At 41.7% G+C, this 27760-nt stretch overlaps 1 protein-coding gene across 2 annotated transcripts; it reads right to left on the minus strand.

Moving 5' to 3' along the window:
* Positions 1–916: 916 nt before the first annotated feature.
* Positions 917–20003, minus strand: FAM20B (family with sequence similarity 20, member B). Of its 2 annotated transcripts, XR_775202.1 has the most exons (8): positions 19477–20003; positions 16627–16713; positions 14036–14145; positions 11654–11825; positions 8812–9003; positions 6455–6514; positions 5074–5293; positions 4617–4702 (listed from the first exon to the last, which is right to left on the minus strand). XR_775202.1 is itself a non-coding variant. In XM_010580638.1 (7 exons), the coding sequence occupies exons 1-7, from the start codon at positions 19851–19853 to the stop codon at positions 4471–4473; spliced, it is 1230 nt and encodes a 409-aa protein (XP_010578940.1). In that variant the 5' UTR covers positions 19854–20003; the 3' UTR covers positions 917–4470. The 2 variants fall into 2 exon arrangements, 1 of the variants encoding a protein (XP_010578940.1); XM_010580638.1 differs by lacking the exon at positions 5074–5293 and having other exon boundaries at positions 917–4702.
* Between the last annotated feature and the right edge of the window lie 7757 nt (positions 20004–27760).

Below are 27760 nucleotides of genomic sequence, written 5' to 3' on the forward strand. Positions count from 1 at the left end.
CCCCCCCCCAAACCTCCAAAATAACCTCCCCAAAACAGTTCTTAGAAAATTCAGCAATGCCGAAGTCTGAAGTTTCAACTGAGAAACTCTAGTTTTAAAAACAAGCAGGTGCCTTTGGTCATTTCACACCACCACGCTGATGCTACAGGCCAGGTCAAAGCCCATTCCTGCATTTCCAGGAGCGGCACAGTACCTTGGCAGTTTTGGGTGTCCTGTCCCCACGAGCCATACGGGGGCTGGCAGCAGCTCATGCAGTCCTCAGAAGTACACAGCAGCTCTCAGTGGCTTCCTTGGCTTCTGGGTGCCTGACATTCAGAACTGTGAGCACCTCCTACCTCTGAAAACCTCATTGCAGTGGGTTATTAAGAAAAGAAGCTCTGATACAGCCAGATTAAACCCCTGCGCTCTGTGGAAACAGATTTTGATGGCTGTTTACTTGCCCTCTCTCGTAAAAGGGCTTCAATAAAAGCTTAGAAAAGCTAACCATGAGCACCTGCCAACTCTACATAAAACTCTTGGCAACTCAATATACCTCCCTCGCCATGTAACAAAGCCAGCCTACTGGGACAGAAGCAAGAAATCAGCCTAGGTGCTTGGCAGATGCAGGGCCACAGGACGCACGTTCAAAGGCTGTCTGAAGACCACTTAAAGCTAGGCGTGTTGTTCTTCTGTATCACCTTGGGACACTCTTCTTAAACACATCTTTCCTTACCAACAAGGCTCTTGCAAGCAACCTACATATTTGACCCCATTCTTGGAAATACATGACTGGAATAAATGCCATTGATAACTATTAGTGGAGGAATAACCATGAAACATCGGTAACATAACACTTCAAACATTCAGCCCACCACATGTTGGAACGAGAGAGAGACAGACAGACAGACAGGAGAGAGACTTAAACAATCCATCAATGTTGCTTTATTAAAATCTTTATTCACACAATGTTGCTTTATGCGGAATCTGACCCTGGGGGATACAAGTACAAAGTCACGATTCCATTCTGTTTTCTTATTAGCAACCTCCATTTGTGCAGCTGCTCCCAGGGGCAATCCTCTGACAGCTCCAAGAGGGGTGTCTGTTTCGAGCATCTTGCTCCAGCTGCCACAGCAAATAAATTACCTTCTCAATAAATTAGTATTTTTCAGTTGAAGTTTGTTTGGCAAGACACACTCCAGTTCATTAGCTGCTGTAAGAGGAGCCAACTTCAGTGTCTCCTCCAGCCCGGCTGCTGACTTAAGAAGGAGGAGATAAATAGCAGATGGCTGATGATGCTCTCTTTTTAATTAGTTCTTGATTTCTGTGCTTCAAGCGCTCTGATATTACTGATATCCACAACACAACCATTTTGTAACATCTGGAGTCAGCAGATTACAGTGTGCACAGTGAACAAGAATTAGAAGGTGTCATGAAAACCTCATCGACAGAGCACAGCACCTGCCTCACAAATCACACTATTTTTCAGAGATTCAAGCAGACCCTGTTCATATGTGAATGCTGCTTCTTACTTCCTTTGCAATGGTTACAATTTAAAATTCCTCAGGGTTCTGTATGCAAGCAAAACAATGATCACTGCCAAAATGCCAGAGATTATCACAAGGCCAAAACCAGATCTTCCTGATTTTGGGTAAGAGAGGAATTTATTCTTCTTTCCTGCTGCAGAACACAAAGCTCCAGTGGCGTTTATGTTAGTTAACAGAAGCATCAATATGACCAAAAAAAAGAAGAAAAAAAAGCAACCGTTTCTTGCTTCCTCCTACTGACGATGCCGGACTTCATGCCCTTTGTTCACAAGTAAACCAATACTCTGCTTTAAATCTTTGACATTCATATTGGGGGGGGAAACTTATCCCCAGGTTCCATCTGATGGCAAAGGCTTCAGCTTAGAGCCCCGTGAACAGGCAATGCATAAGTCCTGAACACTAATTCATAAAGACAGAAAGATTTTTTTTTAATCCATTATTAAATCAAATAAATGATCAAGAGTGATCATACAGAAATCAAAACATCGAATTTTGGTAGATCCTTCCCAAAATATTAAGTGCTCATGACTAAGCTCAAAGACAAGAACAGGCTTTTAAAAATGCTACAAGCCACTACCATGTGCTTCACCATCTCCCCTTTGTGTAAATCATCTTAAATTTCCTGGGAAACGGTCTATGCCAAAATGCCTCAGTATGAACCTATTCTGCTTTAGAATAAAAGCATTCACTAACCACCGAACTGCTGCCCACGGTACTTCCCAAAAATATCTTGCTCAACCACTGAAATCTGACTGCCAGCCAAGCGACAGGCCAGCTCAGCCAGCTCGGGCCCCGGGCAATCCCTGCATGGCTCCTGCCCACGCTCACCATCAGCTGAGCACACTTGCTTCTGCCCTAAGGGAACCCGCAATGCACAATCCATGCCAGTGGGTTAAACTCACCAAAGGACCGTGGCTTCTAAAGATTGTGTTATATTACCAAGTACAGCAATAAACGGGCACTAGCTTAACACCAGTGTCCTAAAAGCTGGCTGTGTGTTACAGTCCTGACTAGTAACACCAATAAATAACTCCAGATCCCATCCTGACTCTGGGGCGGGTCTGTGATGTGGCCGAGTCCAGAAGAGATCTAGAAGAACATAAAGTTCAATTTCAGGCAAGCAGTTGCATTCTACTTTCAAGATACTCTGCTCATGCAACGACAAAAGAGACTTCAACAAAATCAAACTGCATTTTTAGAATAAACTCTCACTAACACCTCTTTGATCAGGTACGGCAGCAGGAGCAAGAACAGAAAACAGCTCTTTATCTGCCCACCAGATTACTGCAGAGCTAGAAAGACTGACAGACAAATCAAGGAAAAGGTCTTAAACTGACATTTTGCTGCTCTTGCTCACAAGTCCAATAATACATCATCACTTTGGGAAGCAAGCTCTTTTCTTACTTCTAAGGACCATACTATCTGAACTGAAAATCAATGCAAAGCTGTTAAATTTGGAAACGTAATGATGAAGCTGCTTCCCTTCTGGAGACAGAGATTCAGACCTACCACAAGTGTGACAAGTTTTACGGCCACAAGCTCATCCACAGTGCAGGCTGACGCAGTGCTGAAGGATGACAGGACTAGCAGAAGACAAGTGCTACGAGTCTGCCCTGAAAAGCCAACTTAGACCTCCTCTCCCCTATCTATGGCAAACCCCTTAGGAGCGAGGACCCCAGAACATCGCAGTGGGGGTTGACGGAAGCCACTGGGGAAGGCAGCAAACCTACTGGAAGCGCTCACAGCTTCAGAGCTCAGCCACAATAGCCAGGCCAGGTAAACAGTGGGACTGAAAAACTGCTGGTGTTCCACAAAACAGCAGCACTGAGCTGTGGTTACAGCATTGAGCAGCAGGAAGCTCTCTCCAAACGAGACGAAGAAGAAAGAGCTCAGTTCAGGGTTCTTGCCATTCTTCAGGGCCTTACCCACAGCTGCTGGTTACTGGGAAGTCCAGCAATACACCTCTCTTTCCGCAGCGCAGTGTGCCCAGATTCCCCACATTAAATAGGACACTCAGTAAGCAGCATGACCTCGCTAAATAGAACCTGCTTCCAAGGACAGATTCTGTCCTCCTCCTCAGCTACAATACAATGAAAATTTGGTTAATATGGAGACAGGACTGCAAGGATATTTTCTCTAGTCAGACCTTGCCAGATTCCTTAAAAATGGAAAACAGTGACAGGACATGTGGAAACTAACTTTAACCCCTTAATTACAAGTGCTGTATAACCACCCTGTCCTCCCCTAAATCTCCAACCCTGTGGATAAATGTTTGATAGGACTTCAGCAAAAACACTGAAGCATTATCACATATGAGGCAAACCCCTTTCCCAGCCTTTTATCAAGGAAAAGTCAACTGAGCAGCAGAGGTCCCCTCTCCCACCCCTAATGGCATTCAGAAGAACATCCCACCCCCGGGGGGGTGGCACAACTCTTCAGTCTAATAATTATTTTATTCACCACTTCCTCTTTCTTTAAAGAAGCAGTAAAATACCTAACCAGCTCACAGCTGATTATGTACAACCCTGAATCAGACAAAAACTCATAAGAGTATACGTGGGAAAGAGAAGGGGAGAGGATCGTACTGTTCATCTCCAGTTGTTCCCTCTAGATTCAGTTCACAAATTAGTGTCTGTATTCCACACACTTCCACCAACACCAAGAGCCATTTTTATCCAGTGCAATGTCCACTGCCGGCAATGGACACACCACAACAGCCAAGATGCCGTTATGGGTACTGAGCCGTCCAAGGCTCCAACTTCCCACCTCTCGCTGCTGTCAGCCCAAGGTAAAAGCCAGTGTCACCTCTGTTTCTCTGGCTCGGAAGCTTTCCTGTTCATTTCAGTCCATCTTGGCCACAGCCTTCCTGAACTGATTGTGCTGTTTTTCTATCGCTTTTTTGTTTGTTTGTTTTTAAAAAAGGAGTTTCGTCTGTGTTCCACTGCAATTACAAATGAGACAGAGTCATCCTGTCTTCCACCAGCACAACATCTGGCCCAAACTGGTCTGTGCACTGCTTCACTGTAGCCAGAATGCTGAGAAGCCGCTGGTCTAGGGCATCCAGATGAGGGTCAGACAGCACTGGTGAGATGGGGTCATGCGACATAGCAGTTTTTAAGGCAGACTTCAGTACTCCATTCTTCAGATAATTCAGTCTGTTCCAGGTAGAAACCCGGATGCTGCAAAAGAAAGAAACAAACACGTCATCCTACCACTGTCCAGCTGAAGTCTCATCAGCAATACCAAAGCCAACCTCTTGAGGGAGCCTGTTACATCATGATTTCATCTAAACAGAATGCAGGTCTTATCACAAAAGTGGTTTGGGGATGGGAGGGTCCAGGTATAACTGCATTATAAGCAATATCTAAGTGAAACTTGAAAACTGAAGGTGAAGAAGAAAGAACCTAATGTGACATAATTCTTATGTTACACAGGAACACTTTCAACTGCTAGCAAGGAAGTTCTTCACTCCTGAGGCCTCCCAGACACAATTTGAAAAGAAAGAAAACTAACAGTCTGGCTGTTAATTAAAAAACAAAACTCATGTTACCTCAGGAAGAGCACCACTGACCAACAATCACAAAGGACAAAATTCAGTTGACTGAACTTCCACAGAACATGAACATAGCAGTGATATTTCTGCTTCATTAGCCATTAAGCTTGTTCATGTCGGCCCATCTCAACTGTCTTGTTCTGTGAAGTCTCTTGGGATTCTCCCCCAGACTTTTGTGGTTTAGCACCACCGGTCCAAACTCATGTTTTTTGATGGCCTCCAAAGAAAACAGCAATATAAGCGAGTGTTGTAACAAACCTACAGTTAAAACAATTATGCATATGAATTCTTATATGGCATTTGCCTGGTATCAGAAAGAAAGGATAACTGAAAAGCAGGAAACTGCAAAGTCTCCTACATAAACTTCTCTTCTGGTTGCATTTGGGAGAATATAGGTGAGAAAGACTCCAGAAGATCCTTATAAAGCAGGAAATTAAACATGCATTTAAAATGAATGTAGGAAAACTAAAGAATTTGAAAATCACTTAGTTTAACTGTTCTCCATATGAATTCTAAAGGATCTTGCAGAATGGAGGCCAGGTGTACTGTAGCACGCATAGAGCCTTGCTTAGTGCAGGCAGGGGGTGAGAGCTCAGACTTTCTGCAGAGTTCCCAGGTTTCACAGGCCCCAAGGAATTTGGGAGCCAGAACCCTCCGAGGACAGGCTCAAGGAACTCTCAACTAAATGCTTAATTTGGAAGGTTTAAAGGAGTTAATGTTATCTTGAAGTAACAGATACAGGAAATAAATATAACAGTATTTTTCTTCCTGGTACTTTTATCTATTTGTTGATGAGAAGTGAGATTGGCCTGGTGAGAGGGCGGCCACAGAAAACAGGAATTAACAAGTCACAGCCTCTAAAAATAAAATTAACGAAACCATAGCTCACAAGGCCAAAGCAGAAACAAAATCCTGCAAAAACCTACGAGCTTCACTTTGAAAGAAGCACCCCGAGCAGTGCTACAGTCTTATTTAGAAACAACATTTGGAAATGAAGGTAGTTAAGTTCCCAGACATGTTGAGTCCTTAGTTTGTATAAGGGAGAACTCAAACTGTGATGTGAACTTTTATTCAGCAGGAGCTGGATGGAGACAGCTGCAGATGCAAAGTACCTGTCATACTAAGGACAGATTTGAACCAGTGACCTGGAGGCAAGACCACTTCTTACCGTCCACCGTCTGATGTACTACCTTAATAAAAATGTATTTCTCATCTTCTTGACCAGTGACAATACATCAAACAAAAATAGTACCTCAAAAAATTAAAGCACTATGTAACTGAGAGAACATTTTCTGGTTGCCAGAAGGCTTCAAACTTAATTATATTGCAAACCTAAGGACAGCAATTGCATAAGTAAAGTCAACAGCATTTCACTTACATGCAGCACTGATAAAGAGGAGCCAAGATGCTTCTTTCATCCAGGGCAGGGTTTCCAAAGCTGAAAAGCAAAATTAAAACCAAGTGAACCAGTTGAACTCCTAATGTTGTTCTCAACACCAAGAGATTTGTAAAGAATTCAAAAAAATCAATACTAGGCAATTTCATGCTCCAACAGATCAAATCATTTCAATTAAAATATGAACAAGCCATGACCAATTACAGATATAACTCTCAACAACATCACCTAACGTACCAGGTAAACAGAAGCAACACCAGCATACCTAGTTCTTTATCAGACCAAGGCACCTTAGAAATGAACTTCAGAGGAGTTTAGCAATTGAGCTCATCTTGTGAAGCACGGGAAAGGAATAATTGGTATTCTGGAAACAGAAAGCAGGAGCTTTGCCTGTCTGACACAGCTGGACAGGGAATGAATGAAATAGCACCCATGTGCTGTTTTAGATGGCCAAGCTTAGAACAACAGTTCAACTAACAAGGTGATCAGCTTTAACATTTCATGATCACACTTTCTAAGGGAGGCCTGCCAAAAGGATTTCATAGTACTTCAAGCTTCAACTGAACACGTGCGCTTTTTTTTTGCCTTTTTTTTTTTTTTTTAAATAGTTTCACTCTCCTTATAATACTGTTTTCAATGAAGAACTTTCCCCTCAATAAAGATAACTTACTCTAGGAGTCTGGCATTACTCTGTTCAAATAATTCTGTTATTAATAGCTTTAAAACTGGAACAGGCTCCTCAGGGAAGTGGTTATGGCACCAAGGAGCGTCTGGATGATGCTCTTAGTCATATGGTTTAGTTTTAGGTAGTCCTGCGAGGAGCAGGGATTTGGACTCCATGATCCTTATGGGTCCCTTCCAACTTGAGATCTTCTATGATTCTATGAAAAAACTGTCCCCCTATTCCTTATCTCAAAGGAGCTGAAAGAACTTTACTTAAGCTTTCAAGAAAACAATTTACTTCTGGGCCTGCAAAGCCCCACTGGAAATGTTTTCCTAACATTATAAGCATGTACCACCATAATGAAAGGTCTGACATGACCTTCAACTATCATATTCACTTCCAGTGACTAATAGATTAGTGGCTTCCTCCTAGCACATTGCCAGAGCACTATAGAAAGAGTTTTTGCCAAGTTCACCTAAAGCAGTCTGAAAGCAGCAATAATTAAGCAGTCCCAAGGTGGAATGCATCCTGCTGACAAAACAGAAGGAGTGTTACTGAATGGGCTGATGCATAAAGACAAAATACTCAACTCAGCCACTGCAGACAAATTAGAAACAAAGGAAGGAATCCACTACACAAAAGGCAAATGGCAAAAGAAATAGTAATTCCAAGCCTTCCAAGGATCTGTCTAGATCCGAGGTCTCAACTGCTGTGTACACTTCGTACAAGTGGTATGCAAAGCCACTGCAGAGCCTCGCCTCGCACAGGAACTGCCAGAGCTTAACCATCCGCAGAAGGGGAAACTCACTGCCACTGCAGATGGTAGCACCCATCAGCAAAAAACCTTTGGAGTCTCTGGACTAAATCATGAGAAAGTGGAATAGGTTATTTCTGTTTTTAAGAAAAATTAAGCAAATTGTTATGATTTAAACAAGGCTGTATCTTCAATAAGATTTTTATCTTAAACTATACCGGCCAATATACAAAAACTCTTGCAAAGACAGAACAACATTTAAACATACACAGATAATAAAGTTTGGCCTCAAGAAGGACTTCTCATCAGCTCTTCTGAGTTACTACATGCTTCATTTTTGTTTCAATAATAGTTAATGTCCACACTCAGGACACCATCATATTTTGCTCTCAGTATCAGTTCTATCTCCATTTTGAACTTCTAACCTTTTAAAGCCAGAGTAGACATATCCAGAAGGCAGGGAATGCCAAATTATTCAAAGACACATTTTGAAAGGATCTACTTTTACTATGGCACTAATACTCACTGGTAAATAATAAATCACAAGTTTTTAATCTTCCTTTAATTAAAAGCATAAAACAGAGGAGCTTTTCTGGGGATAGGAGAAGAGAAGGAAGGAAACCTTTGAAAGTTGCTTGGGAAAAAAGGTCGTACTGTGCTAATTTGGGAATTTCTGTAGTTTGAGTAAGACTTTGCCCAAAGCAATCATAGTATTTAGAGTACAGAGTAAGCACCACGGCCTTTGAAGCACCCTAATAATTGGTGAGTAATTTCTGATAAGAAGGAAAGCTTTGGATTTTTAGCACAAAAGGTATTAATGAAAAAATTAATGAGAGAAAGAAAACAGAGAGATACAGAGCAGATAAATGTGTGCCCTCGTGCTTGCCAATGCCTGGCCACCAGGATTTCCCTTACCCTCACCTTTTGGCATTATCCAGGAGGATGAGCATACTGGCTCCTTCATCATCCTGGAAACTCTCATAATGATGCCGATCAGCATTTCCAATCAAATAGTCAAAGATGGCGGTGTCAATGATATCAAGGAGACGAGGGCCTGAGTCATATGGTGAAGTCTTCTTCACAGCATCACAATAACTTTCGTCATACTCCCACCTGTGGGCCGTCAAAAGAAACCAAATCAAATCTTCAAGGAACACTCCATCATTGCATAGCAATAGTATTCATAGCTGCCCCTTTATTCACTTATGAGTGCAGCAGCAGCCAAGGCTATATAAAGAAGAAAGAGCTACACAGAAGTGTTTTATTGAAAGAGTAAATCCTGTATTAACACCCTAGCATATGGAGCAAGCTATAGTTTCAGCGCAAGGTTACACATCATCTTCCTACAGAAAACAAGGTTGAGTTTGCTTCCTCACCGCTCACAAGTCAGCAGCGGCTGGGCTGCTTCACAGCAAGATTACTGTTGTGACTTGCCTCCCTTAACTTCCTAACTAAAGACTTCAAGTACTGCGTCTATTTCTATTGCCTTGACCTGCTTCCATCAGTCTTGCTTTCCAGCGATCCTCTTAATTTTCTCTTTCTAATGCAAATCACCTCATCACGGTTACTAATGACCTCCTCTGTCCTGAGGAGAAGGGCCTCATATGTGTTCATTCTCCTTCACTCACAGTTGTCTCTTTCCTCCCCACTTTCCTTTCAGACTATCCCACCTTCTCCACTGGCAAGACTTCAAGCCTCCCTTTTCTCTCCTCTCCTTCTATATGTAACCTAGGCATGTACTTCCGATCTCATAACATGGATGTCATGTCTCAATTCGCCAAAGCTAGGATTTTTAATTTTCTCATTTTCTTCTTTACAGTTTTCAAAGCTGTTCAACACCACCACCAAAACAGCCAAATCTCTAGTGTATATCCTTTCCATCTGTCAACCTAAATAGCAAGTACATCTATATCATCTTCTATGTAAGGACTGAAACAATCCTTCACAACATAGAAGTTAAGTTGGAAATGCCTTAAACCATCTGTGACTTGGAAACAGAAATGGAGGAAACACAAGCTGGAGAGACTCGCTGACATGCTTAAAATTGCAGAGAGTCATAAAAGCAGGGAGAAGATCAGAATTTAACTACCAGAACTGCCACATACCCCACCTCATCTTCTAGAGGTCTGGAGCCTAAGCTCCCACTATCCCATCTTTCCTCCAGTTATCCAAATCAGAGTGGCCAAAAATTTATCTTCTCAATGTTTTTGTTGACACATCACACACACTCCTCAAATGCTGTCTCCAGTTCCCTCTTTCTTTTGCATCAAGGTCCAACTCATATTCAACTTACAGCACAAATCCACAAGGCAAAGTCTCAGAATGTACTCATCCTTGTACTGGATACATTTCTTTTATGCTACATCCCTCTCCCCCTCAAGTGTTTCTCTTTCTCTCATCTTCCTTTAGATCAGTACTTAATCTCCCTGTTACAATTTTTCAGATATACTATGCTCCCTCTTCTCATTTTCCATTCAGTCTTCCAAGATAGACCTTTCTCCGACATTTATTTCTGATCATTTATATTGTATTAGCATAGGACTTCAAAGGTCAGGGATTTTACCTATTACATGTCCATTAAAAATTATGTACACTAATGTGACTATATGAATTATGTTCAAAAGGTCAACTCAGAACAGAGTAGAAGCAGCTAGATCAGGAAAAAATTCCTACAGAGTTACTTTTCCATAATTAACAGACACAGAAAAAGGAGAGCATGACATCTAGAACGTTCAATTCTCCTGATGCTTGCAAAGTTAAAAGCGCAACACAACAAGGTGCAAGACAGAACCATGCAATCACATCTGAACAAGGCAAGAGCAACTGAGTTTAAAATACAGCGAATATCAAATCAGCATAGGTACCAGGCTAAATGCCTGTGTAAGCAGGCAGTTTGTGATGAAAAACAGTCTCTCAAAAAAAAGAAACACCTCCAAGAAATTCAGTCCATTCATTACTGCAATTTACCATGTACTAAATACAGCTGATTTTGACCTGTTGAAAAGGAGATAACATCTGCTGCTCAAAAATCAAACTGTACATTTAATACTCTAAAACAATTCAATGAAGCCTTTGGATGACATTCTTTCTGAGAACAATTGCATCATTGGAAATCAGTGGCTATTTTAGATCAAGAACTAAAAATCTCTTTCTAATCACTTGTCCCTGACACAGACTTGGACTCCTCCAACCCAAATACTCAGACATGTTATGTCTATTGTACAAGATTGCTAGATCCCATGTTTGTCCTTCTCTGAAAGCATTCTTCAGATGCTGAGCATGGTCACCAAATACTGACGGTATTCAAAGCAAAAAACTTTTCAGTGCCCACCTACTTAAGCTAAACCAGTTCCACAACTCTTGAAACAAACTACAAGGACTGTGAAATCAGGTCTGGCAGAAAATAGCACAGTGCTACCACATCTTAGCGGGCCACAGAGAGACACAGCGTCAACAGAAGGTCTAGTGGCACAAAAGAAGAGTCTTGGTTTGCCCAGAGCCAAGATTTTCAGAGCTTGGAGTGACTGCATGGTGGAGCTCTGTTCCAGGCAAGAAGTAGGAAAAGGACAGCACTTAGTATTGTGGAGAACAATGAAGATTTCTTTCTTGCTCATTTTAATTTAAATCTCATCCTAGACTTCTTGACTTCTACTGTCATATCAAGAAAACTGTCGGCAAAACTCTAGGTTTTGAGAACACTTGCTCCTTAATTAGCCACTGTATTGCAAGGGTAATTCTAGCAGAAATTATCATGTTCTCATACCTGGCAAGTTTGCCTTCACGGTAAGTCCTACCCCATGGGTGCCGATGTTTCTGAAGAGGCCAGACATCTGGTAGCCACAGAGTCACTGACCCCTCCATGATGTCCCCGTCTGCACAAGCTGGTTCTGTTTCCCGACAATAGTAGCACTTCCCATAGAAGCAAGTGTTATTACCTAAGAAAAAAAAAAAAAAGAGGGATCAAAAGAGCAGAACTTAATCCAAGAGATGCCAACTGAAATGGAGGAGCATATTGTTGCAGCAGAGCCTTCCCTGCAATAGGATTTCACTGCACTTGACCTCCTGCTTCCCATCTCTTGAGAGGGAGAGGCTCAAAAGAGATTAAACAGACATCTGTTCATTCAAAGCAACATTAAAGACTAATATTCAAAGCAGAGAGTAATTATATTTTCTAATGTTTTTATCACACTGAGAGTTAATACAACATTGCACTATCAACAAGTTTTTGTGATCCTTTCCTAGTCCTTAGGACCTTGACTTTGCAACCTTAGCACTGCTTGTTTTTTTAAAATTTCACACTTCATGTGTCAGATTTCCCATTTTTTTGAAAAAGTTGACCAAAAAGGGACAAGTGAAAAAAGACTAAGCAGAACTCAAATTAATTTGGAGCCCTGAGACCTGCCACATGTCGTGGTTACTTGAGCTGACTGAGCAGGGGAAACACAAACAAGCTGTCATTCTTATATGATCTAGGAATGCAGATCAGTCAAGTTTCATGAGTGTCTTCTGACAGAGAGGAACGACGAAACCCTGCAGTCTTTAGTCCACTAAGGCCTATGTAGCCTGTAGCATAAAGTAATGTGCATAGCCTAGATTAACATTTTTAGCTTAAGCTTTTCTATTTCACCCTTCCAACCTGCCTTCGCTTGACCCTTGCCAAGTTAATTCCAGTTCCACACTCACAGGTGTTCTTCCAAAATATTCAATTATGTGTCACTTCCTTGTGATTCCACCTATTTCCCGTCCTTTCTTCCTTTGGCTCTATATCCAATAACCTCCCCAAACCAGGCCCAGCGCACTGAAAGACGTCTTTTTCACTTTCCACCCTCACACATCATAATCCCTTAGCCAGCCAGCGCTCCTTTGCAGTCCTCCAACCAGACCTAGCTCCTGTGCTCCCACTACCCCAGTCAGACAATGTGAGGACATCAGAGAGATGATCATTAACAGCGTGGAGCTTGCAGCAGACCAGATCTCTTATTTGTAAGGAAAGTGCTGCAAGTCTCTCTTCCTATACATGGCCTGCAGCAGGTCTAGCGAGAGACAGAATTCTTTGAGATTCTAGCTGCAACTCTAGCAAATCTGCACTAAGTATGCATGAATTATCTTTTCTTCAAAACCTCAGAAACTTAGTCCAATTGGGGTTGACAAGAGATCACAACCTTCTCCCCACATCCACCCATTTCTTTGGTTCATGCTCTGCAGAACAGGCAGTTCCAAGGAATCTAAGGAAAGGCAATGAAAATTTCTGGAGCCATACTTTTCAAGTCAGCATTTCTGCTAGAAAACTGCTTAGTTATCTTGGCTGAAATTAGAAAAAGTAAAGTCTGCCTGAGGCAGACACCCAATCTGAATGCAAAAAGAGCTTGGCAAAGCAGAGCTACTCTCATCTGAGTTACACCTTGTAACTGAAAGTGTTAGGCAAACACAGTAGGTGAGATTACCGACAGTGCTTGTAACAGAAATATACACAGGCACACATATTTACCAGCTGTAATGAGCAATCTTCTCTAGTGTCGTCTTATTAGGAAAAAAAAAAAAAGAGTAATAATTAGATATTTTATGAAAGCCTGAAGGAGTTAAGGCTGCAGCATAAGTCATCTCTTGGTGCTTAATGACCACCTGGTAGGAGTTCACATTAATAATTCCCATTAAGTGTCCTTCACGGCATTACTACTGTAAACAACGTACAGAAGTTCTGACACATGTAGTTATGAATGCTCAGCAGACTGATGTAGCACAAACAACATCTAATACCAACTGACACATCAGCTCTATAAATTATCCCAAATCACCACTGTTGTTCGCATTAAATACAATTTCATTTTTTTCCTTTCAGGTGTAATCATAGACGTTTCTAACCACCTCTGACAACAGAGAGAAAATTCTTACTCCAAAAAAATCGCATCTGTAACAGCAGCATGACAGAACACAGAGAAGTTACAGAGGAAAAACTACTTGGAGAAAAATCAAGTCCTCCTCCCCCGCCAAATGGGGTTATACAAGCATTATGACCTCTCTTGGCACAGAAAGAGACTTACCAGCTTCCTGTATGATAGTTAACTGTTCTGTAACCCCATGGCTCTTTTTCCCCATTAAACACATTTTTCTTTACTGGCCTGCACAATCCATGGAATCCACTTACCCACAGCCATGAAAGTACCCAGAAGCTGCTCAGTAGCTACCGGTTTGATCTCTGTACGTAGATTCACAAACCTGCCAACAACCAGTGGAGCTCGTCGGAAACCTAGAATTCTAATTTGGGGTGAAAAAACATGACATGAGAATTTGCAACACAGGCAGCAGTTCTAAATTAAACAAAACAAAACAAACCCACAGTCTTTGTGCCATTGTCTGAACTTGAGATGACTAAGAGCAAAGAATAAAGTTGGAACCCTGCAGCAACCTCCTCTATTCTCCAAGGCAAAATAAGGAAACTCCTTTTTCTTAAATGCCTGGATGTTAAACTTGCTTTATAAGCCATCAGTGACACTCCTTTATTAGAGCATTTGCAGCAGAGCAACACAGGATGCACCATGCTCCAACTCTCAGAAATCAGACCTCATACCAGAAATATCCATCATCTGTCTTGTGTACAGGCTGAAGCAGTAACCATATGACCTTTGGGCTGGTCACCTGGAAAGATCATTTATAATCTGTGGGAATTACTATCTATTAAAATGTTATGTTTAAGCCCAATTCAATTATACTTGAAAGTAAACAATCTAGGAGTTATTTTATTTGGCGTGAGTGGGGAGGAAGAGAGAATGGTAGAACAAAACTGAATGCCTGAAGTGTCTGGAAAAAAAAGAGAGGTGGGAAAAATAATTATAAAACTTGCAGTCACAAGATCCAGGTTCCACTCCCATGTCTGCCACAGTCTTTTCTCTGTGACCACAAATGACTTGGGCATTCCTAGTGGAATCTTAAAAGTGCTTAAAGGAGGATTACAAACATCAGTACAATGTCAGCCCTAACTCTCTTCGTGTGCTTTTGATACCCTGCTGGTAGTCTTTGCATCTCAGAAAAAGAGACTGAAAGGGCACTGTCCCTTCTGTAAAAGGGACAATCTACATTGCATAGAAATACTGGGAGAGCCACTCTAACAGCTGTAAAGTGTCTTTTTTTTTTTTTTTTTTTAAAATATTCAACGAGTAAGTCCCCTTCCATAAGTATAAAAATACCTCTAAGAAAGGGCAACACAAAATGTCTGCCTGAACAAATCATGTACGCATAAAGACAAAATTCATAGCCAATAGAGAGTGTTATGTACAGCTTGAGAAAATGTGGGGGTTCCAAGTAAATAAGCACAAAGCTTAGATCTGGAAAACCTGTCCCTGTATTTTCAGATCCGCAGCTGAAAGGCCACTATCCTGGATAGCACAGCCTCCCCATTAGGGGTAAACATACAACATGATTCAGATCCTTCTTGAAACAATGGCATCCTCGGACAAAATACGTAAGTGTCACCATTCAAAACAAAGGTACATGGCTAAAGTTTTGTGGGCAGGTAGCTTCTGCTAGGTATTCCTGAAGAATATAGAGGTGCATATTCACAAAGAGAGGAGAAAGGCCAGAAAACAAGCACAAACCCACAACCAAATAGACAGCAAGGAATAGCTAAGAAAAAGGGGGTTGGACACTGGAAAGAGGCTTTGAATTGTGGCTTTACAAGGTTTGATCACTGCTTTTTCAGGGAAACTGAAAACTGTATGTTTCTTGAAAGCACAAACGGACAACAGACATCTGGCTACATTGTCTTTTTTTGGTCTTAAAATACCCTGATTTTGGCCCACCACCTCAAGATTACAACAGCAGCAATGGGTATTACACAACCAAACCTTCCTAGAATTACTAATTTCCATTGCCTATGCAATGAGTTCCACAGATGAATTAGGACTAACAAACATATCTTTTACCACCTATGAATTCAGTCACAGTGACAAGCCTCTTATGTACTGAGAAACCTCAGTTTAAGTCCAACCATTCTGTTTTTTATATTTGTCCCTCCTTATTCCCTTTCCCAAGATTTTAAGTCTTAAGAATTTTTCACATCTTTAATCATCTTCAGAGATCTTCTCCAAAGTGCCAACACAGTCCTCTTACAATGAGGAGACCAAGACTGTGCTTATTTATTCTAGATGAAACTGCACCTCTAACAGTATTTTGTAACTATTGACATTCAGTGTTTGGTATTTTCTGCCCCATTCTTTATACGTCCTGTAACTTTGTTTCTCTTCTGGTAATTGTACCTCCAGCTCAGGTCCACAAAACCACCTGGGTACCCCTGAATACAATTACTATACATGAATAGCTGTTTTTCCTCTAGGATGCACTGATTCATATTTAGTCTAGACTAAACTGTTAGTCTAGACATTAGACTTAACTTTTTAGTGTACTGGACGTTAACTTAGCATATACATTCAGCATTTCAGACTCTTCCACAGGATTTGGCTAACCTCTTTCTTCCATTTAATATGAAGTATCAGTGGTTTCAGTGCTCATTCTCCCTTTCAATTTTCTCACAAAAAATCTTAAGTGTTAGAATCTTGCACAGATCTTTGAAATGCAGTTTCACAAAAAAAGCTAACTTTTACTTTTGCCTTCAATGTGGTATATTGGCACGTTAGAAATAGCTTACATCTGAGGTGTACTCTTCAAGGAACTCCTTTTTCCTCAACTCTGAAAAAGCATTTACCAGAGACAACAAAACCAGGTAAACCAGTAATTCCATACCTATCCAAGTGAAAGGCTGCCACTTCTGCGTTGTGTCTGTCATAGCCAGCATATGGTTCTCCTTCCACTACATAATCCCTGGCATATCTGTAATTGAAGTAAGTCAAATATTCATGCAGGATTTCCATCAATTTTGCTGTTCAGAATAACAAGTGCAATAACAGTGCTATGTTAAACAGACTCTGGGTCACTTTCAAAATGATTGCCAATGGGAGAGAGAAAAAACATTAATGAGATTAAATAGCATACAGACTGTTGAAATAGTACATAAAGAGGAAAGGTCGGTAACGTACAGTGGTCTCAAGAGCTTGGGAAGCGGTGCCCATTCAAACTAATGAGTTTTAATTCAACCATATGCCAAGTCACATCTAAGAACAAAGAGCACAGACCCAGCTACAGAACAGGGGACTATTTATACTGGAAAGCAGCAACTCCACAGACGATTTTGGGGTTAGAATGGATTGTAGATTAACATGAAAATACAATCTGATATTGTGGAAGAAATGCCAAATGCAATCTTTAGTAGCTAGAAAATCAGCAAGCGTGAACCTGAGGACAATAGTGGATATAAAAAGACCCTTTATTCTGGTGGAGAAAAGATGTAATGAACAGCAAGAAATAGAAATTAGACACTCATTACAACAACAATGGTATATTTTGGTGAAGTGGTGGGCTTTTTTTGCCTTTTTTTCTTTTTAATAGATGTTACTTACATTGTGAAGGCAAACACAAATTTCTGAGACTCATGACATTTGAATCAGATCTAGATACTGCTTAAAAAGCATGCTTCAGATAAGCATAAAATATCACAATCAATACCGAGCAAATGGGTGAAATGCAATACATTTTCAAATAAAGTAAGGCCAAATTAGATTACCTATTTTCTCATTTCCATCTATGTATCAAACTGTGTAAACTGGATTATTTCCAACAGACTTGGGGTTCAAGCAGTAGCAGCAACAGTGTCAGAGATGCCACAGTGCTCTACTTTGATGTTTTAACCCTGCTCAGAGAAGATCTGGGGCAAGGTGACAGTCCATTTCACCAGTCTGAGCAAATGCTTTAGCTTCTCTGCAAGGCAGCTCAAAAGAGAATTAACCAATGCAGGATGGTATGGAGTTTTTGGGAGGAGGATCTGACAGATTCCTGCCAAATTGGAACTTACACCAAACAAGCATCTTATTTCACATAAACCACTGGCATGTTGTGGTAGCAACTACTAATCAATAGCAACTTAGGCTGGATTTCAAGTAATTTTGAAATGAGACCGCTAACCCTCAGAACATGTCCTCTAAGTCAGGTCTTTTGGATGTACTTACAGCAGGTTTTTGAAAACATGGTCACATTTTGAAAGCTACAGAGCTAAAACCTATTGGTAAAAAACACCAAATTATTGCTTCCATGCACGGTAGGCATCTAGTCCTTTCTAGAGCAAATGTAACAAGAGAATTCATTCTTCCCCAACCATTAAGTTTTCTCAAAAAGGTTTTTAGCAGTAACTTTGACATATCTGTCAGGTCAAAAGCTAGTTAAATGGACTGTCTTGCAATGACAGAACAAGACTCTACCTACAAGCCTAGCTATTTAGCAGTCACAAACAGAACATGGGTCTACCAGTATGGCTAGGGCCATACTGTCTAGCACTCCTATAAACTGTCTAGTGCTCCTATAAACATTCCCAGCTGCACATGTCCTTGATGGAGCACAGTCACTGTGTTCGCCTGCACAGACACTCCATTATGGGAATGTAATTTAATGCTTGGTGAAACGCTTTACAGCACTCACTTATACATAAAGCACTATAGAAACGCCATGTCTTGTTACTGCATTTATTGGATGAGCCGGCTGTTGTACCACCAAGACATCTGTGTGCAAGGTTCACACTGTTTAAATGCAGCCTAGTCCCACAGTCAAGCTCCAGCTAGACTAGTAATTGACCATACAGAAACAGGACTGTGAATTCAAGAAGCGGAGGGCAGATTTTTTTTCTCATTCTCTAATCATTCATTAACACGACAGAAAAACTGCATGCTTGCTCAGCCAATATACTTTGGAGAGAGATGTACTCACTCTGTAATGACAACACTTTACATTTGCAGTGCACTCCCTCAGAACACACCTGCCTTACTTTTTTTTTTTTTACATCTTTCTTCTCCTTTTCCCTGAAGGCACACAGTTCAAAAAGCTTTACAGACAGGCACAAGACTCTTCATAAATGTTCAATCATGTCAAATTTCCCTGCAGATCACCGTAAACAGAGGCCACACCAAGGAAGTATCACTACCCACTCATTCTTACATTGCTCCTCCACTAGTCACTATCGGCAGACAGGATATTCAGGGGCTTTCACTCTGACCTACCAAGCCATTTTTATAGTCTTAATGCAGTTACACCAGACACCCAGATCTACTTTTAAGACCACTGTCAACTTTCACTCCCTCCCTCTTCTTGAACTGCATTCTCTCATGGCAGTTTGACATGACCCTTACTCAGAAAGAGTAGGCAAGACTTGTCTCCCCACTGCCAGAACCTGCACTTCCACAATAAGGAAGACACTGCTCAGAAACATCAGGTTTAACCAACATTCCCTCAGGACTGATCACAGTGATTATTCTTTTAACCTCAAGACAGGCTGTTTCGAGCATCAAAACTATACAGCCCGAGAGACAGTTGGCTCAGCAACCTAATGTTACTAGAGCACCAGCAAGGCTCTGTACTGTCTCACAAATAACAGAATGGCCTTTCCATTTACATGTAAATTTGCAACTTAAACATTAATGCAACAACATGGAGATTAAAGAAAATATACATAAAGCAGTTATTAATTCAGTCATTGAAGGCAATATTTACCTCTTGGGTTTGAAGACAACCTTCTGTCCTCCTTCAAGTATTAGCAAAGCTTTCAGCTGGGTTCCCTTGTATCCCACATCAGCTTTTATTATTTTCTTTGTTGTCATGGCATGCATGACAGCCCCTAGCTCAGGCGTCTCCTCAGGATACACCTCCCGGGGCACCACCCATTGGGATGCAATCTCCCAAGGGGACTGCAGTGTATGGTCAAGTCGGGGGTCCAGTTCTACATGGAGGCTTGCCATCATGCGGTGAAAGGCGCGCTGGTCCTCCCGGTTGGCAGCTGAGGTGTCCAAGTTGTCAATGAGGAAAACTTTTGTGAAAATGAAGATGACAAGGAGGATGGCCAACAGCACAACTCGCTGCTTTAGCTTCATGGTGACCTTCAACCCTTCTCCCCTGACCCTTTCTTCCAAGTGTTACAAGGAAGTCTACTGGAGATCAGGGCGAGGAAGGGGATGTTAGTTAATGAATTTCATTCATAACTTGCATCGTGAAAGAGCTATCACCACTGAAGCATCTTCTGGTACCCCTAAAAATTAACAAAACACAAACTTACAAAACTGCATTCCTGCAGATCCCACCAAACTCAAAATCAAGTTTATTCTTGGAACACAAGTTTGCATTTATGTACACTTGCACCCTAAAGCCCAAACATTTCTGTTAAAACACATGGGTTTGGTGTCTTCCTGTAGCCTTTCAATAATCTGCACAGAAGGGGAAATTGCCTGATAGCATCTCTACACAGCTGAAATCATAACAGCTATAACTACCATGGGCAAGACTTTTGCAGAGAATTGTAGTTTAAGCTGATGGCTCCAATTTCACAAACACTTTCCCATTAGTAAGAGAACCTATGACCTCTGGTTTCCTAAAGATTTGTCCCTTAAGAGCGAGCTCCCAGGTAAATTTCCTGACACCTGACAACTGGTGAGAACAGCTGCACAGCCTACTCTCCTGAAGGTACAAGACATAAGGACAGAATAGACTTAATTTGTTTATCACCTTTCATTTGCTGCCACTATCATTTACCCATCTCTCTTCCATTCTTTAAAAAAAAAAAAAAAAGGGAAAAAGGGGGGGGGACATCTTTACTTCCTTGCAGTTAAATATGTATCTTCTGCAGTCAACCGTAAAACCAATAACCACAGAAAATCCACAAAATATGTGTAATCTCAAAACCAAATTAACAAGAAAAAAAAAAACCCAAACATTAATACTGCCTCGTCTCAGAAACCTCACCTACAACACAGTTGAAGCCACATCTGTGTTTCTGTACTTACAATGGGCTGCAAGACATCTCACCCCTTAACAAGCCTTTGCCAGTACAGCATTAGCATATAAGGACAACAAACACAGTTAATCACCTGGATTTCAATTATATGGACAGAAATTACCTTTATAATATTAGCTGAACGTAGTCAAAACCCAAATGGAACCAGATACTAAGGCACATCTCTGAGGAACGCTGAGAGCCAACAGAGATTTCTCTTTGCACAAGCTATGCTAATCATGAAAACCACAAATGGCACCCTGAGCTGTGGTAGGACTAACATAAAAAAGCCTTCTCATGCAATTTACCAATAAGCATATAAACCCATCACTATTAATCATATCACGGGAAAAACAAGCTGCACAGGCTAAGTTCATTCACCCGCAGCAACCAAAGGACAGCCAGACTATGACTTGCTGGCCAAACACAGATCACAGCCATCTTCAGTGTCTGTGTGGACATCGTGCCCTGTCTGCAAAGGTCACAGAGGGGTACAATGGTTCTGAGGGGCCTGAGCATATCATTGGGGTCATCGCCATCGAAGATTAAGGCTGTGGCAAACAGCAAACGACAGTAAGGCACATCCTTTGAGCAAGTCATCAGTGCAGACTCAGGTTTGGCACAGTATAAGAGTACTAGTATAAAAGCACATGCAAGCCCAAGAAGGACTCCACAGCACCATAAATAAATTTACACTGGGTCCATAGCGGACCTACCCTACCTCCCAGCTACATCTCCCACCTTCCCATGGCTCTCCCACCTTCCCGTGTGTCAGTGCTAGCATTCATGCAACCCAGCCGCAAGGTAGTTCAATGATCCAGGTTGCCAATCCACCCAAACATTAAGCACCTTCTTTGGTTTATGTGCGAACCACCTGCTATGGTTAGTTTTTGAGCCAATGCATGGTTTATCATCTGCCTACAAAACATCACTACTGGTGCAAGTCAGAGAGACAAGGGAGGGCGGCACAGCAGCTCCAACAAGGGAGATGACCCATCAAGCATCTACAAAGCCCTTACATCTACAGAGGGGCACCTTAAGTTACTCAGGTCAGCACTGTCACCCAAAGAACGGCCCTGCCCTCCCTGTACTTCCCACCTTCATGCAATGAACTCCATGAAAGGCCTGATCGGTGTTAAAGCTTGAACATATTTATTTACCAACTTCTGGGTTCAGCCCTCCTTCCCCCAAATCTGGTTTCCAACGTAGTTTCACAAGCATCTAAGGAGGGCACACCATGAGGCTAAGAACAAGTGTTTCTCCTGGCAGCAGCACTAGCGACTGTACGTGCAGGTAAAACTACAGCCCAGGCAAGCCCAACAAAGAATCAGCAGCTGAACCACTTAGAAACAGTCACAGAGAGCCCACCAAGAGGTGCGAGGAAATTCGGTAACAAACTGTCAGATCCTTCTATTTCCAAAATCGCTCTTTTCAGCACAGCAACCAAGCTGAGCACCACTCGACTCACAGGTGACACGCTCTGGCGATGCAGAAGCATGGCTTTTAGCCCAGTTTGCCATCTGAATTTTTTTTCCCTGTCACTGTCCCGCCTCAGGTGACAGCTCAGTTCAGTGTGGCCCTTCCCAAGTTACACATTTTGCCTCTTAAATACTTCCTATAAAACCTGTCCTCTGAAGCAGGAAAGAAAGTGAAAGTCTCCTAATGAGTTAAAACTGAAATGTGAACAAGCGGTTTAATGTTAATAGCAACCACTTAAAGTAACATAAAAAACTCACGAAGGGTAGAGGGTAGGGTGAAAGAAGGCTACCAAATCTCATGGATGATGCCTCAAACTAGTACTATGGTCCCCTGTTAACTACGTAATACTGATTTTAATCTATTGGAAAATAAGTGCTTGTGCTAATAGTGAAGACAACAAATCACGTTTACACAGAAATTAAAGTGTCTGTTCTGTTTAGGCAGCCTGTATTTCTCCAAACAGCACGTCAATCTGCCTATTACACACTGCAAGCATGAGAATGAGAAGCGCAGACAAGGAAGATGCACCTGACCCGAGAGCCCCAATTCTTGCAAATACACAACCCGTCACTCAGAGAGACAGCCCTAAATAATAATGTTATTCTTAAATCTAAGAAAGCAAGCAAAGCAGATCAGGCTATCACTGTACCCTCTCATTGTAATTTCATAATTTCACTTCTTTAAAACTAGTAATTCTAAATAACTTTGAACATTGCTGTTATCAAGATCTGCTTTCATTCATTTTTAAAATCCACTAGAGTTTGTAAGAAGTTACACAGAAGAACACAGTTCCTTTCAGAACAGTTACTTCTCATTATGAGATATGTATACATATACACATACATTTTACAAAAGCCTCACAGCCCAGCGCTGGCCAACTAAAGCACGGGACAGAAACACTTCATACCTTTAGAGCTCAAGCTGGGTACTCACTTTCCTAGACTGATTTTCAGGAATGCTGAATTTCTCTAGGGGTATTCTTTTTGCAGGAGGGAGGAGAATATAACTAGAGCCACCACTTAAATTAAAGGTTATTTACTTAGTTTACCTTTTGTGACAGCTTTGAAACTAATTTTGGCTGAAAACCTCCAATGATGTAGACAGAATAAAAAAAAAAAAAAAATATTTGCTATAAGACATTTCAGTAATTCCCTGAAGTGAACAACCAGTCCCCACCAAACATTTCTCCTCCAGTTGCACAATTACACTCCCCTTTTGCTGTCTGTAGCTTTAAGCAGGTGAGCCGGCTCTGACTTTTTACTGACATCTGCCGAAATGAGTCATCAGCTTCTTTTCTCCAACAAACAACAAAACACCCCTGAGGTTGCTATGCAATCGATTTCACAGGCTAGCTGCAGAGCCTGCACATTACTCCTTAGGTGCCAACATTATGCTCCTTGCTGTACAAGTGAACAAAAATGAATCTCCTCATGAAGAAGTTTACCGTGAAGAGCAGGAACTTAAACTTTATTGGTTTTAAATTGAAGATGGCAAGAGTGACAGTGTTGAGGTGTTATAAGAAAATATTTACACAGTTTTGGAAGAAAATAATTTGCAGAAAAGGACAAGTCTTTGGAAAAGACTTGGATTGGAAAAGAGGATTATGAAAGCTCAGGAAGCGCGAAGCTGGTCCTGGAATGAGGATAGAGATGGAAAAGGTGGCCACAGAAACAAATGAAATAATAACAAACCCCCAAAATTTTAAAAAGGGAAAACTAGGGTGAGCTGTGAGCAGAACTCTGTGGAACGAAGGGCAAAAGGGTCTAGGACAATGACAAAAGTAAACCCAGGGTTAATCTCAGAAGGAGACCCAAAAAGGAAAGTTCCAGAAATTGGCAGGGGTGAGAGGACAAGGCAAGCGTCTTCACGCTTGACAAAAAGAGGCAAATGGACAGGGTAGCTGCTTACTTCTACCTAAGAGTTGTGGGAATATGGGATGCACAAAATAATAGTAGATGCTCTTTGAACCAGAAGGCATCAGAGAAGGAAAAACCCAAATAAAGTTTTCAGGAGTCAAGTACCTTTTAAGTGTCCGACCAGAGCTAACAAGATACAATGACAGAGTAATCCCTATGTACTTACAGTCCCAGAACAACACACATTCCCTCCTGCTGTTGGGCAGCAGACACTAATCTCTTACCAAGGTCAGCTAACTCTAACAGTGTGCAGTTGTTGGTTTGCGTTTTTTTTTGTTTGGGTTTTTTTTTCCTTTCCTTTTTTTCCTGAGCTTCTGCTTAGCATTATCTCCAGCTACCATTACTAAACAGAAGACATAATCCAAAGAGTTTTGTTGCCTTACCACCCAAACTCCCATCTCCACGTTACAAAAGTACAGAAAAATTAATTTCCCTCTCTACAATTTTAACATATTCCTGATCAACCTGAAAAAGAAAATAGTCAGAAATAAACAACCATACCAGGTTTTTAAGAGTGTAGTCAACTGACAGGTTTGCATAAGAAATGCTTCTTGTTTTTCACTACCTCTTTGGGATATTTCCTGATCAATTCTGTCTCATTACAATCAGGTCTGTATTCTCAGCAAATAACAAGTCTTTCAAGTCAATATCCAAATAACAGCATCTTCTTAATATCACAGTGGGGTCACTGTGCATGCACACAAATGCCTGAACTAAAGCATGCCTACCGGCATTAAATACCAACATCATACCACTTTACTCCCAGTTCAAAAAGCGACATGAAATTTGCCTGTTACAAACAGCAGCAAAATCACAGCTACTGTAAACAGCCTACAAAGTTAGCAGAGGACCACATCTCAGAAAACTATTTTTATTGGAGTCACAAGATCAACGACATGCCACATCATAACCTTATTTTTATAACGTAAATCTAGAAAGCTACTATCTCAAAAATACTTGTGTACAATTTGCAAGGATTTTGTTATGCTCCAAATGACAAATAAGGTCTGAAGGCAGGCAAAGGTTTAGTTTGTCAGCACAAGTACACAAAAAGTCATAGCTCAAACAGATGCCAATCTGAAACAAATATGGTTAAGTACGCTCCAAGTTCTGTTTAAATGCACGTTTTCTCTTCCTAAATACACTACACCTTTTGGGATCTCCTATCAAAAGGTCTTTAAAAGTTGTCCAGTAGATCCTGGAAAATACCTTGAAGAAACAGCGTATACAGTAGTGACATTTTCCTCTTCCCAAAACGTACTTCAGTCTCACCAGATCCATCTTTCTTCCTATCCTCCCCTCTCTGGCCAACTCCTCAGTAGCTCATGCTTGCTTTCCCTCTCTGTGTAAGCCTTGTTATTTCAGTTTTCACAGGCAGGCTCCCGCAGACCTTTGCTTAAGATTTTTCAGACTCATTCTGTCACTTCCACTCTCTGTGTGCTGCCTGGTTTGTGTATGAGTTCAGTAATCCAGCGCACAAGGCTTCATTTCTCTGCTATTTCTCCATCTCTTTTTCTGTTTAAACCCCTGCTATCTACAGTCAAAATTTTTGTGACATTCTATGCTCCAACTTTCCACATGTACAACTGCACCCCCAGTTGAGAGCTAGAATACAGACCAATATGAAAGACCACAAGCACTTTAACCACTGCATTAACTGTACCTGCAACTGTAAAAAACAGTAACCGCCTGATATATTCTCACATGCCTTCTGAAAGAAATTAAATCATTTTGTCCATCTGTCTGTCCACCTCGCCCCATTAAATTCCTTAGTAACTTTCAAATCCATTGCCTAGATTTCTGCCAAGTTTGTCAGAGGAATACGTCCGTAAGCTTTAAAAAACCAACTGGCCAGATAGAGGACAAAAGCCTCAAGAAGCCAAAGACAACTTGGTATATATGCCCCATCTTTACCAGCAGCCAGCTGGCCACCACTCAGCAAACAGGAACACCTGACTCAGCTGGCCGCACGCACAAAGACAGGGCAGATCAGGACACAGGCGGCACCTGGGTGCACTCCTGGGGAGAGAGAAGCTACCAGGGGACTGAGGGTGGTAGGAGACAGGCAGGAGGAGTTCCTATGGTAGGAAATGGCAAACAAGTCCTCAGGAAACCAGGCTTCCTTAGTTCTCCTCACAGAACAACTTTCCTTCAAGCACCGTTTCCTATGGAAACAAAGTTTATATAATCACGCTTTTCACTGGTAAGCTTTTGGACCCACTGGCTAATTTCAAATACATCTCAGAGAACAGTAGATGTTCTGAAGACAGAGTTTATGTGTTTATTGGAAATTGGCAGCTGGGGAGCGCTGAAGGGAAGGCTGCAGCGCTAGCTCAACAGTTGTCTGTTCGCCTTGGCCATCTGGGCAACCAGCGTGCACACAGCTGGTACATGGAGGGAGCTGGGAACACTATATGAGAAAGAAGGACTCAAAAGTACTGTAAAGTGGAACGGTACTGGACACAGGCAGGAGCCAAGGGTACCGAAGCAGAGGCTGCTGGGACCTGGTCAGAAAGCAACTGAAAACAGGCCAGTTTCACTACTAAGGGAACAACTCCCCCTTGTCCCCTTCCCAGTTACTGGAATTCCACCTGACCATTGCAGGCAGATACACAGCAACAATACAGTGAGCTAGAAATGTTTTAGGGAGCGTTGTTCAACTTGGAAGTGAAGCCAAAGCAGTGAGAAAATTATATAGCTTTCCTTCTCAACTTGACAGTCTTATGTTTATTCAGCTCATGTGTAAGATGGGCACCAAAAATTTAACTGGGGTCCATATACCCATCTGACATTTAGCAACAGCAAGGAGCCCGTCTCTGCTATAAGATAGTGTCAATCAATTTCTGCAACTCCCAAGAAGAGAGGCAGTGGACTATGAACCAGAGGACAAGAGATTTTAGCGTCAGAATTGAGCTGTCAACTTTGTTCCTGTGTGAGGGAACAAAATCTACCTCACCCTCCTGAGATTTCGTACTGCAAATGGAGACAAATCTTGTTGCAACTATGTAGGTCAGACTTAAGGACATATGGGGTGCACGGAGTAAATTTTAAATTAAAATAAGACCACAATATTAATGCTTGGTTCTGCAGTAAGTACCAGGTGGGATCTATTCACATGGTATTCACTGCAAGACTAGAATCTACGTTTTACAGTTTTCTCTGTTTGCTCAGACCCTAAAGCACATACGTGTATTGTAAGACCAGGGCCTCAGCTAGCATAAGCCAAAACAGCTGCACTGCTTACACACATCTGTATTGAGAAAGGCTCTAAAGACAGACATCCTTTAAAAGCAGTTAAACCCACGGCTTTGACAACTACGGTCAGCATTTCTGCTGAACAACACACATCTTATTCTTCACAACCGGACAACGACCTCAGCTAAGGTGCGAGGGGTACTCTTGTGAGCTAGTCCGTTGCGCAGACACGTGTACATCGTTAGAAAGGCAGCAGGCTTCACAGCTGCGCGGGGCTCTTTTCCCATCTGAAAGCAAGGATCCAGAAGAGGAGGGGAACGTAAGAGCGCAGATAAACATTCACATCTGCCGTAGCGATGTCCGCGAAGTCCTTAATTGACCGCAGATGAGACCGGGAGGTATTTGGGGAACCTGACCTTCC

This window comes from Haliaeetus leucocephalus, unplaced genomic scaffold (genome assembly GCF_000737465.1).
Source record: "Haliaeetus leucocephalus isolate CR32 unplaced genomic scaffold, Haliaeetus_leucocephalus-4.0 Scaffold730, whole genome shotgun sequence".
NCBI classification, from domain to species: Eukaryota; Metazoa; Chordata; class Aves; order Accipitriformes; family Accipitridae; genus Haliaeetus; species Haliaeetus leucocephalus.